We start from the raw sequence: 13,103 nt of genomic DNA on the forward strand, positions 1-13,103 counted from the left end.
GAAACCCAACAACAAAGTCCCATGGCACTAGCTTGCTACCAGAAACGTCAGCTTTTTAAGATTTCATCACAAAAGACAAGCATTTTTCATTCTGGGGAGGGATATCTAATTCAATATACCCCCCTCCCCTTCTTCCTTTTGTAAAAGTCTCTTGAAACGCCCCTGTTTGGACAATAATAAAAAAACTATGGTTATTCGTTTGGGTGTAGTGCAAACATCCTACCCACATAGGGTATGTTATATTTTTACTAAAACAATTCCTTCGTTGGTGTAGCTACGTTTAAAATACGCCAGCTCTAACAGTAGAAATGCTTCTCTGAAGTCTTGTACCGCTTGGCGGGTGTCCCTGTAACTGTAAACGAACGCACCAGGCACCGCCCACCACCACAGCCCTTGCTACTATGCGACCTGCCCCCTTTCATCGACAACATACTGCAGTGGACAGCTAGCTGCTAGCTGGTTAACCAGGTAAAATAAACTATATTAAAACTCCTTTTAACATTATGTTCTTTTCGCCGTCATATTTACTGTATTCATTACATGTTTATTAGCTGTTGCTAACTTACGTGATTTGACATGGTGTCTGTGCTACACTTTTCTCAGTATCCAATGACCGTTAGCTGAAACGAACAGTGTTTTTAGTGAACACCAAGTTGAAGTTATTAATAACCAAATACTTAATTTTAGTGAATAGCATTGCCGTGAAAGTTAATGCCATTAAAGTGTCTTTAATAATGTGATTGTAACGTAAGCCGACATCGTACGTTATTCAGTAACGTCCGCCAAGACACTGAAGTGAGATTCCGATTCGCTGGTTGAGGGGAATTTTAAGGGAAAACATGACTCACTGCTCCTGAATAATGAGATTTACACTCGAGTAAAAGTGGGAAGTGTCACATGCTTTTCAGATATTGAACCCCCATTCAGGGTTTCCAGTACGTTTTAATAGTCAGATGTTGTTTCGAGACTAATACACGATTCCCCTTAACGTTTCCCTTAAGGCAAACGTCAGTGTCGTTGCGTAAAACGTTCTCGATAACTGTCACGTTACCAACAATATTACTTAGTTTTATTTGTAATGAACCATGTCTGGACTGGTTATTATTCTATAATAACTAAAACATAACGGCAAACATTGTAATTTCGCTTTGTAGACAAAAACATTACATCATCATTTCTAGGTTTGGTAAACACAGATCAACATTTTTCAACGTTTTGTGACATTTTATGGACCAAACAAGTACTTAATTAATCGAGAAAAATATCGACAGATTAATCACTTATGTAAATTATTGTTAGTTGCAGCCCTATAATGAACACATACCGAATGCTTTGGTTTGCCATGTATCCAGTACAGATTCCAGCGTATGATCCCATTATGGTTCACTGCTTGTCTGTTGTCAGCAGCACCATAACTTAAAAGTTTTTACATGTATTTTAAGGCCTCATATGAGCTTTTATGTCTTTTATGTATTTTTTCTTTGATTTATTATTCTGTACAGCACTTGTACTTGTGATGGTAGTTCAGTGGTAGAGCGAGTCGTCTTTCAACAGTATGTGAATGGGTATGAAAGATGAGTGATAGTACTGTATGAAAGTGTGAGTGAATGGGTGAATGGCAAAACTGTTATGTAAAGCAGTTTTGAGTGGTCATCAAGACTAGAAAAGCGCTATATAAATACAACATTTACTTTGGTCCACTGTGGTTGTATTAAAGTGCTTTACAAATCAAGTTGGATTGGATTTGGAGTGGATTGTGATCCTTTTCAGTGCACTGCATGTTTTAACATTTTTGAACAAATAATCCACAGTTTGATCCCTCTGACTTTAACATTTTGTTCAGTATGTTTTTCACATATTTATATTCCTTTTAATTGGTATTGACTGTCCCTCACTGTAAACCACATCTGAATACTTGGTGGTAATTCTTTTATGTAATCTATTGAATATTTAAAATTCAGTAAAATGGAAATAGACAGATCAGATAGGCAGATGGAAGGTTAGATGATAGGTTAAATGGAAATTATAAAATATCTGAGATATTGCGGAGCAAATGTTTCTAAGCCTGGGTACTTTTGTGTTTTTGTCAGTTCCTGTGTGTGAGTGCACGTTCTCCCTCCCGTGATGGCAGCAGTTGGAAATGCAGGTCCGAGGGCCACAGACTGTGTGACCAAGGTGGCGCTGAGCATCTCCTGTAACAATCTGCTTGACATGGATGCCTTCTCAAAGTCTGACCCAATGTGTGTACTTTACATGAGCAGCTCTGGACCCCACTGGTCGGAGGTAAGTGGATAAATAGGTTGAAACTCTATACAAACACTCAACTATTTTGTTCACTCTATGAACAGGAAATTGGTTTCTTGTGTACATGACACAGGATCCTGTACAGCTATACATTTTGTCCCCAAGGTCTTTCACAGTTTTACAAATGATTTCCACAATCCAGAGACATATTTAGTGACAGACCTCAGTTGTGGATATTTTCACCTTGAAAATGTGATGTGTGCACCTTTCTGTGTTAGATTGGCCGGACAGAGCAAATCAAGAATTGCCTTAATCCCAGTTTCTCCAAGACATTTGTCATCGACTACTACTTTGAGATGGTGCAAAAACTGAAGTTTGAAGTGTACGACATCGACAATGACAGCGGCAGCCTGCAAGGTGCTGACTTCCTGGGAGAACTGGAGTGTACCTTAGGGCAGGTAAAATATGTTTTTTGCATTAGAAAGTTGTTAATCATGTTCTTTACTCTGAGAGGGAGAGTGGGTCATGTGGCATTTCTAGTGACAGTAATTAAAAATAACTGGTTCTCTGTTCAGGTTGTGTCCTCAAGAAAACTAACAAGACCACTTGTCAAGAGGGACAAAACTCCTGCAGGGAAAGGAACCATCACCGTAAGTTGCTTTCTTTATTAAGGCTGCTTGCTCCAAAGTATATATTTGTTAACACAATGCTTTGTCTTCTTTTGTTAGATATGTGCTGAAGAAAGAACAGACAACAGGGTCGTGGAATTTGAAGTTGCAGCCAGAAAACTAGATAAAAAGGTATTATCATTTAATTTGGATTTTGAAGTACATTATTTAAATATAAACAAACATCCATTACATTCAAACCATTCGCAAATTAGTTCACACAATGCTGATTGATTCTGATAGTATTTCTTGAAAGAGCCTGTTTTCAGATGAAGGACACAGCATACAAAGAATGTTACATGATTTCTGGTCAATAAGTCAAATATAGGCAATTATGTCAGCAACAACTACAGCAGAAAAATCATGCAAGTTATGCACTGCAGCTTTAAGGAATTCTCTCTCATGAGAGCCTTACTAAGTATGTAAAGTGTATTACATCCAGTCTATTATGATGAAGCTACTTTAATATTTATATTTATTTATTTATATGTTTATTTCGGTCATGACATTTAGATCACTCATCACACATCAGTGTAGTTCGCACGATACACATAACCGAAAGGGAAAGCGGGAGAAGCAAAAGCTTATCTAGTCCCGCCCCCATTATCATCATACATTACATAATTATTCTTTTCTTATGACATTTGACAAAGAAAAGAATATTCTGCACTTAAAAAGATGGAAACTGATTACTAAGTTATAATAATGGTTTTATTGTACTTCAGCTGTATATTACTTTTGTGTTAATTTCCAGGATTTCTTTGGGAAGTCCGACCCTTTTCTGGAATTCTTCAAGCAGACAGAAACTGGATGGCAGCTGGCTCACAGGACAGAGGTGCACATATATTTACCAACAGCTTTTGATCCCGTCTGTGACACAGTGCCGCTGTTACTAACAATACAGTAGATTGCAGAAACCTTAATAAATGTGGGCTGCACCATTCGTACCCATACTGATGTAACAATCTTAACATGACATTTATTTGCTTCTGTCAATATGCGGCAATTTGCAGGTCGTGAAGAACAACCTAAATCCAACATGGAAACGTTTCCGTGTCCCGATGCAAGCGCTCTGTGGAGGTGACGTGGAAAAATCTATAAAGGTACACACATGTATATACACACACAGGCCCTCTGACGGGGGTTTGGGGCAAAATTGCCCCGGGCCCATGGTTGAGGACCAACCATTAAATTATTGGCTGTAATAATTGTTCAAAATAGACCCATTTGTGGAAGAAAAAAAAAAATCTAATATTAAAGTAACTTATGTATTTATTTTTTCTTCCAATTCAAATCGAACACTTTCTCAGAGAGGGCAAAAGAATTTCCAGCAGGGACAGGGAAATATTTGACATATTCCACATTCCAAAACGGATGGGAAAAATTCAGTAGGGACTGGATAATATATAGCAGCTCAAAAAAGGCATTATTTTGCCTACCATGCTTTTCTCTTATGAAGTAGAGAAAAAGAGCATTAAATTCCACAGATGGGATGAAAATATCCTTTATAATAAACAAAACTTTATGAGAGAAGGAAGGAGGGAGGCCCATCTAAGATTATATGTCAGCTGGCTTGTACACATACACACACACATACAATTTTTCTTAAACAGAAAAATTGTTCTCAGTTAATCACAATTAAGTCTATAAAACTGCAGAAATAAAACAAAAAATGCATCTCTTTCAGCAGTGTCTACTGAAATCACTTTAATTTTTTATCCAAACAACTTCAAAGTGGTCACTTCACGCCAAGTTTGAAGACTGTCAAGTGACCCATTGGACAGTTATGCAAAGAAAGAACATTCAAGCGTGTAATTTACTACCATGGTTGCCACGGTAACCTGCATACAGATCATTGGAATGTGAGGGCCAAAGCAGCTCACACACATACAAACTGTTGCACAGTTAGACAGCCAGACACACATTCCTTGATTTAATAGATAGTGGCAACTTCATGCTTTATTTTTAAAGCTGTGCCTGAAATCGTTAATGACAATTTAAAAACATCAAATTCAAGTTACGTTTGTTTAATATGTCAATTGTATTAAGGGGCTGCCAGCCCTCCCGTAGTGAAATTAAAAATAAGAACCCTGATTATATTTTCTTCATCATCCTCTTGTGCAAATGTAAGGATACAATAATCTTGGTACAAATAAGTAAATGTGTATAAGCATTAGTTTACGTATGTTGTGTTTTTTTGTTTGTTTTGGTTTTTTTGTCCTCTAACCCCCGCTAAAGCACACTTATCAGGAAGAGATGCTTTCCAGTCGACAGTGCAAGTGAGTTTGCTGTCATCACCTTGAGTGCTCTTAATACCAGTGTGTGTCTGTCAGAAGTTTGCACTCAGCTGTGCAGAATTTGGCCCATTGGTCAACTTACCTGTTAAACGATGAGCGTGAGATCCTGATTGATCATTGACTTTGGTGTGTGTTCATGGTGGAGAGGTGATAGGGACTAAAAGTGTGTGCGCAAAGCCAAATTATAAGCAGAACTAAATAATTTTTTTAGAGACTTTATTAATAGGGAAATTATTCTCTGCATTTTGACCCATCCTAGAATTAGGAGCAGTGGGCTGCCACACTGAGTAGCGTCCGGGGAGCAATGGGGGTTGGGTACCTCGCTCAGGGGTACCCCAGCCCTTTTGACCTGGTGGGGACTTGAACTGACAGCCTTCTGGTTACAAGCCAAGTTCCCTTTCCACTTGGCCACAGGCTGCCAAATAAGTAGCATGATGTGGTTGTTAGTATTGTAAAATACTGTGAAGGATTTGAAGCTTACATGTAAATTGTTTCCCTAAGTATATTCTATAGTGGTGCAACAAATTATTTTAATTTTATTCTTTATTATCAATCTGTCTGTTAAATTATGTTAAATAAATGTCCAGATGAAAGCATGGAATTTGAAATCATTTTTCAAATTTTCCTCCTGTTGTAAAGCAAAGTTCTCCTGCTCACCATATTGCTGGTGGGTGTGGTTACAGGTCAGTTGATCAATGGGAGCAGTGGACGTTTTCCATGATGACAGATCACTCTGTTAGTCCGTTAGCTTTTCTCAGCTGTTCATCTTGTAGGCTTCCCTGTAGCATCACACTTTGTCTGGCTGCTCCATGTTGTGTCTCCTGACTGTTCTCTCCTCAGAGAGTGAGTGAGGTGTTCCACACAGCATTCTGTTTGCCAGTCGGCTTGTGTGTGTGTGTTTCTGTTTGAGTAGCAGGGTGTTACCTTACATTTGAAGCCTCACGCCCAGAGCATGCTTGTGTCTCATCTTCCCTGATGTCCACACTCACACATGATACATTTCCCGTTGAATATGAAAAATAATTTTTGCTGTTTTGTCCCAAATGTCTGTGTTTCTCAGGTGGATTGTTATGACTACAACAACAGTGGCTCTCATGAGATAATTGGATACTTCCAGACCACACTCTGCCACATACAGCAGGCTTCACAGACATATGCGGTGAGATTTCCCTGTGTGTGTGTGTGTGTGTGTGGGTCGGATGTTTTAAGGATGAACACAAACAAACTCAACTGTAAATATGTGATGTACAAATCAACTTCCTGTTGTTCCTGTTGTTTATTTTACAGGCTTCTTTTTAGGGACATTTTTCTGAACACTTGTGTTTGTGTTTGTCATCCTCTTAGGCCGAGTTTCAATGCATTAACAATAAGAAGAAGCAGAAGAAGAAAGGATATAAAAACTCTGGTGTTATCATCATAAAACAGTGCAAGGTCCTGTGGTTTTGTAAACTCGAATGTCCTTGATAAAACTACTAATTACTGTATGTTGCATATGCATGTTTTAACAGTATTTTTGGATCAATATGCATTGACAGGTGGTGAAGGAGTACACATTTCTGGATTACATAATGGGCGGCTGCCAGATTAACTTCACTGTAAGAGCATAAAATTGTTTTTTTTGCTTTGTGAATCTTTCTCAATCTATTTCTTTCAGCCATGTATAATGATGTTGCCTGGCTCTAATGTCATCTTTGTGTTCATCCTTCATTCATTTTCAGATTGCCATTGACTTCACTGGCTCTAATGGAGATCCTAGCTCTCCCCAGTCTCTCCATTACATCAACCCTCATGGCTATAATGAATACCTGTCAGCCATCTGGGCAGTGGGTAACGTTATTCAGGACTATGACAGGTAAATACAGCTCTTTCTATGGTTTCAAAACAGAATGACATTGTTTTTATCCTTTCTGTTCAAATTTGGTCTTCAGTTGTAGAGGTAGATAATATTTGCCATTTTTTTTTAAATAATCTGTGTTAGCTGATTATTACTATTTTTGTCTCATTTTTTATTGTTTTACCTGTTTCATTAGATTACTTTTATTGAAAATAATGTATATTAGTGTTGTTCGATAATGGTTTCTGAAGTTTAATACAATTTCTTTTTATTTTTTTTATTATTGAATAGTTATATTTCATCAGATGGAGGAAAAAAACAAATATATGGGCCAATCTATCTTTGAGTTCGCAATTGAGAATTGTTTCGAACTTGTATGTAGGCCTATTACATTTTTATTGGCATAGTCAAAAACAGGAAAATTAAGTTGCTGACTTTTTGCTGTTGTTTCATATTTCAATTTAAAGTTTGAGCCTTAAAAATGTTAAATAAAAGAAATATAACAATGAGTGGATTTGTCATGTCAAGCTGGGACATGCTGTTGTTGCTCCATTCTGAATATGTAAAGAACAATAATGTGATGTGTTATTAACTGTGCATGTCAGAACATGGCTCTAACCTTCATTTGTATAAAACTGCTTGGACTGTAACTTTTCTTTTGTTTCCTGTTTTCTTCAGTGACAAGATGTTCCCTGCTCTTGGATTTGGTGCAAAGATCCCTCCAACATGGCAGGTGATTGTTCGTTTGATATGAAATATTTTTTGACTTCTGTGTAGGCATTTCACCGTGTGATAACGAACCCTCTAAAATATGAAACAATTTTATTTTGTCTCAGTGTAACTAATCTCAGATTGGGTTGTGTTTGCAGGTCAGCCATGAGTTTCCCATCACCTTTGATCCCTCAAATCCATTTTGTACAGGTAAGAAGAGACTAGTGTGAATTAAAACTGCTCTTTTTAATGAATCAGAACACTGACATTTAAAACAATTGGAGTCTGTCTGATTAGTATTGTTCAATCAAAATAACAGGCTGTGATGCTATGGTTGTTGTAACTTGCTCTTTCATAGAAACGTTGACATGGGAAAGTCAACATTTGACTTAGGCAACAAAAATATGGGAAATTAACTATTAAATTCAGTAGTTATTACAGTGTTGTACTCATAAGAAGATCAGTCATGGTTTGCATCATGTTTGTTTTAGCATTTTAGAGAGACATGTTTATGCAGGTTGTGCTTGTCCCATAAATTTATCCACATGTTATTGTGTTGTAGGTATAGAAGGTGTGGTGCAAGCCTACCAGCAGTGCCTGCCACAGGTGAAGCTCTACGGCCCCACAAACTTTTCTCCAGTCATCAACCATGTAGCCCACTTTGGCAGACAGGCACTGCAGCAGCAAACTGCCTCTGTAAGTAGCGGCAAGTCTAAAATCAATCAAAACAATGTTTTGTTTTGTTTTGTGTTAACGTCAAATACTTTTTTTTATCTGTGTTGTTTCCCAGCAATACTTTGTTCTGCTCATCATCACCGACGGAGTGATCACAGACATGGACGAGACCCGCAGCGCCATCGTCAACGCCTCTCGTCTGCCCATGTCTATCATCATAGTTGGTGTAGGAGGGGCAGACTTCACCGCCATGGAGTTCTTGGATGGAGACGATGGAAATTTACGCTCTGCCACGGGCGAGGCCGCCATGCGGGACATCGTGCAGTTTGTTCCCTTCAGGCAGTTCCAGAATGTGAGATCATTTATTAAGTCTATGAATGCATGCGTCACCTGAGCCTCTTTAAAATCCTGAAATAATGTCCTCACATCTTATTTCAGGCAGGCACAGCAGCCCTTGCGCAGAGTGTATTGGCAGAGTTGCCTGACCAAGTGGCCTCCTTCTTCAATTTATTTGACCTGAAGCCCCCCAGCGAGCCCAGTTCTTCCTAGAAATGTAGGAGTTACCCCGACCGACTAACCCACCCCATTCTCCTCCCTCTTTACCTTATCTCATCCACAGTGGAACTGATATAACAGTAGCTTAATTATCCCAACTCTAGTAGAGATTGTATATCCTGTTTTTCACGGCTTCAAGTAGGAAGGAACTTGACAGGGCTCCAGAGTTCCACCAAAATTCTGTCAGAAGCGACTCAGCATTTTCTCTGGTTGCACCAGTGTGCATGACATTTAGCAGCTCTGTCTTTGACACTGTCCACATCCAGTATTAACAAGTAAGCAGCTTTAACTACAGGTGCGGGCCTGTTCAGACCTGGTATTGATTCCATCCTCGGTGATCCTATCGCATGTCGACAGATTTAAGTATGAGTGTTCACTCCTGGCATTAAAATGTGTCCAGGATGCGTCTCCTATGACCACTTTTGAGCAAATCTGATGTCCCTCACCCTTTATTTAAATAAATACTGACGTCATGATTGTTAGCGAGAACAAAATTATGTTTTAAATGAGTCTGACTGTACAGATGTGTCTGCTCTCAGCATGTTTATGTGTGTGCATGTGAGTGACAAAAAGATACAAGAGAAAGAGATGAGAGGAGGTTGAGTAAATTAAAGCACTACTCATGCTGCTGTAACATGACATAAAATAACTCATATGGTCATCAGTGCTGATATCGTGCCTACAAATGAATGACATCAGCTGTATCTTAAAGACAGATTGCGTTCATGCATGCTCAGGAATGTGACCACGTGTCCTCAAACCACCTCCAAAAGTGGTTTCTTTGATCAGACCTAAAGATGCATTGAGGATGAATTGGAAGTATTCAGACCCTCAGGTGTGGTTTAGAGCCCGGCTTTTGTAACTTAATTATTTTAATGTGAGGTAAGGGTATGCATTGCCTTACTTGCATGAGCTTTTCACAGGATAATTAGTGTTTATTCTCACATGATTTAACGAGGGATGGCACAATACAACTTTTTTGTGTCTGATACCGATATCTGTCCCATTTAAACTATGAAGCTGTTAACAACATATTTGTGACATTTCAAGCTATTTTAAAGACATAATTCTCCAACTGTGCAACAAATATTCCCATGAAGAAGAAATTAACAGCTCGCAGGATGACATTTTTATTAAAATCTTACACTCTGTGCATATGAAGCATGCAATATAGAGGATTTTAGGATTGTATTGGATTATACATTTTTATCTGTCCGATATCCAATCCAGTGATTCTGACAAATATTGCACCGACACGATACTGAGTATCGTGTCGCCTCATCCCTAGATGTAACACAAAGTAACAAAATCTGTGAATATTGGCTTTTTCGGTTTCAGAAAAGAGTAGAGGTGGTAAAAGAGATATTTCTTACCACAAATTATGTCCCAATCTTAATTCTGATTGGTGTTCGTGACATTGCGTCTCCCAAATTTTTCACTCGAGGTCAAGTGTTTCAGATGGAGTGAGTGAAGTAAATGGTGCAAATTTGGCACCTTGCTTGTACTTGTGACTTCCCATTGAATTATGTAATCTCATTTCACAAAAACTCCACCTCACATTTGTCTGAACACACCATTTAAAGTGCAAACATGCCTGAGAAATTCAAAAAGCCCTACTGGATTATGTTTTGATCAAATATCTTTGGTGGTTTGACGTTTCTTGCTGCCTCCCACCGCAGTTACAGTTACACAGTTATTTCCGTGTTAACGTGCTTATGGACAAGGGAAAAAGCCAAACACAGTGTAGCCAGTGTAAAATGTTTTTTCTGGAGCCCTGCAATATGTTGTTGTGTAGGTGTGTAGGTCTGTGTATTTGTGGGTGGATATACTCTGGAAACACTAAGTCATTGCATTATTTCTTGGTTTTAACTCTTTTCTCCACTTACTGACCTCATATTTTAGTTTTTCCATGTCCAGTCTTTGTGATAAATTTAATTAATATTTTGTGCTCCGATTTCTCCATGAGACTTTGCATTTTTATCGGATCTATTTCTTTTCAATTATATTATTGACCAGGAAAAATCCAAATGGATGATTAAGGATTTGGAGTTTCCTGGTCAAGACATTCAGCAGTACAATCATCCACAGCTGAACTGATTTAAATATGATTGACCTAAAATGCATGTGGCAAAATCAACTTCTCTGCCTGACAGAAACTCTTCACATCACCAACTCTGATAGTTCATTATATGATTTCAAGACTTAAGATGTTGTTGATGTCTTAACATTTACTTTTCCCTCTGTCTCTGCTCTGTCTGTTTAGGGTCCTCAGGAAATGCTCGCTCAGAGTGTCTTGGCTGAAGTTCCTGGTCAAGTGACAAGCTTTTTCAACACTATGGGTTTGAAGCCGCCCAGTAGCGACAGTGATGCACCTCTGCCTGACACCTCAGCATCAGCACCGCTTCCTGATGCATCCTGAGAATCAGCTTTTCTTCTCAATATAACACTTTAAATGATCTTCATCAGTGGAGGTGAACCACTTCAACTCAGAAATCATGAAATGAAATAATTTTTGCACGTCCTCTTCTTTCTTGTAGGGTTGTAGGTAGTTATGATTTGATTTATACAAACAACTATCTACCAGTATTATTGAAGCCATCTGTGTAAGCCATAGTCAAACATCTCCAAACTTTTAGTTGTCTTGCATGTTACATTGTTATATAAATATGGCATGTGGATATAGCTTTATTTGATATGACTTTATACGACTCAAGTGCCAGAATTGTTCATTGATCACTAAATGTTAATTTTTATAGACTACTTTATGTCATTTGCTTTATTGCTCAGTTGAAACACCTGCGATGTGTTCCTGCTTTCATGTCTTAAACAGACAGACAACATTTTGGATTTCACACTAAATGCAACATCAGTTTCCATTGAGATCAGAGACAATGGTCAAAATATTGACTTTGCTAAACACCAGGTAAACTTCAGGAATGTTTGCATTTGAGAAATGAACCGAAAACTATATTTTGTAAGACTTGTTGATGCTGCTCTGCACCTTTGTCTTCGTCAGTAAAAAAACCCAAAAAAAAACACTTTCATTTTTTTTGACTGGTGCTTAAATCTCACTGTTAAATGTTTACACTGATTAACAATAGAATTTCACTCTGTCTTAAGTGGATAGTAAACCTATCAATACTGACTGTTATGAAAATGATAAGTACATTTAGTGTATGGTAAAATACTAGCATGTTTAATATGTGTACATTAAGTTGTACTAATTGCTGTGTCATTGCCTTATATCCATGTCTCTTTCATAGACTTTGAGTTTAATAGTATTTTATGTAAATAATATGTTCAGTGGAAGAAAAGAAATATAATTTTTAACTTTTACTGATTTTATGTACATTTCTAAAACATTATTTTATGTTTGTGACACCTTCTTAATGCCATAATATTAAACTTGTATGTAATTGCTCCTCAGATTCTCAGTCTCTTCTGTGCTTTCTTGAACTTAGTATGGATAGGGCTGCAAATATTAACCAATTATTAATATATTACGAAAGTAATCACAAGCTATTTTGATTATTTATAAACTTGTTTGAGGTGTGTGTGTGTGTGTTTATTTTACTAAAATAAACTGTCTATTTTTCAACTTAAATGTGTTTAAATATGTTATTTCCTCCATGTAACAAAAAAGCTAGGTTGTGGCCAAAACAAGACATTTGAGGAGCCTGTAATTTAGAGTTTTAGGACAAATATATTGCTATATTCCACTGTATTTTGACATTTGTGAACCAAACAACTTATTGATTAATCAAGAAAATAATCTCTAGATTAATTGATAATAAAACAACAATTAGTTGCAGGCCAAAGAGAAAGATTACTTGATTTAAAATGGCCTCTTGTTTCTTTCAAAAGATTTATTAATGTTTGTTTTATTTTTCTGTATGAGTAATAAATAGAGGTGAGTGCAGTCATTCACGACATACATGGGGCTTAAAAATACATAAACATGAACAAATACAGAAACAACTACATAAATACGTCCTTAATAAATTCTATTTGATAATATAAATCTGGCTTTTTCAGTATTGTGAAATGTATATGTCTTTATTTGTTCTTCACTTTTGTAGACTACGTGTTATTTTTTTTCATAATTTGCCGCTTTTATTG

The 13,103-nt window shown here is 37.4% G+C and overlaps 1 protein-coding gene across 2 annotated transcripts; it reads left to right on the forward strand.

The window, feature by feature from the left end:
* Nucleotides 1-364: 364 nt before the first annotated feature.
* Nucleotides 365-12,588, forward strand: LOC131452167 (copine-3-like). Of its 2 annotated transcripts, XM_058622373.1 has the most exons (17): nt 365-468; nt 2,091-2,283; nt 2,523-2,702; nt 2,820-2,894; nt 2,973-3,044; nt 3,667-3,747; nt 3,926-4,015; nt 6,270-6,368; nt 6,554-6,640; nt 6,745-6,804; nt 6,928-7,061; nt 7,722-7,776; nt 7,913-7,964; nt 8,317-8,450; nt 8,545-8,781; nt 8,868-8,982; nt 11,248-11,389. In XM_058622373.1, the coding sequence occupies exons 2-16, from the start codon at nt 2,125-2,127 to the stop codon at nt 8,976-8,978; spliced, it is 1,626 nt and encodes a 541-aa protein (XP_058478356.1). In that variant the 5' UTR covers nt 365-468; nt 2,091-2,124; the 3' UTR covers nt 8,979-8,982; nt 11,248-11,389. The 2 variants fall into 2 exon arrangements, with proteins under 2 accessions (XP_058478356.1, XP_058478346.1); XM_058622363.1 differs by lacking the exon at nt 8,868-8,982 and having other exon boundaries at nt 11,248-12,588.
* The last annotated feature ends 515 nt before the right edge of the window (nt 12,589-13,103 follow it).

Source organism: Solea solea, chromosome 1 (assembly GCF_958295425.1).
Source record: "Solea solea chromosome 1, fSolSol10.1, whole genome shotgun sequence".
Taxonomy (NCBI): Eukaryota; Metazoa; Chordata; class Actinopteri; order Pleuronectiformes; family Soleidae; genus Solea; species Solea solea.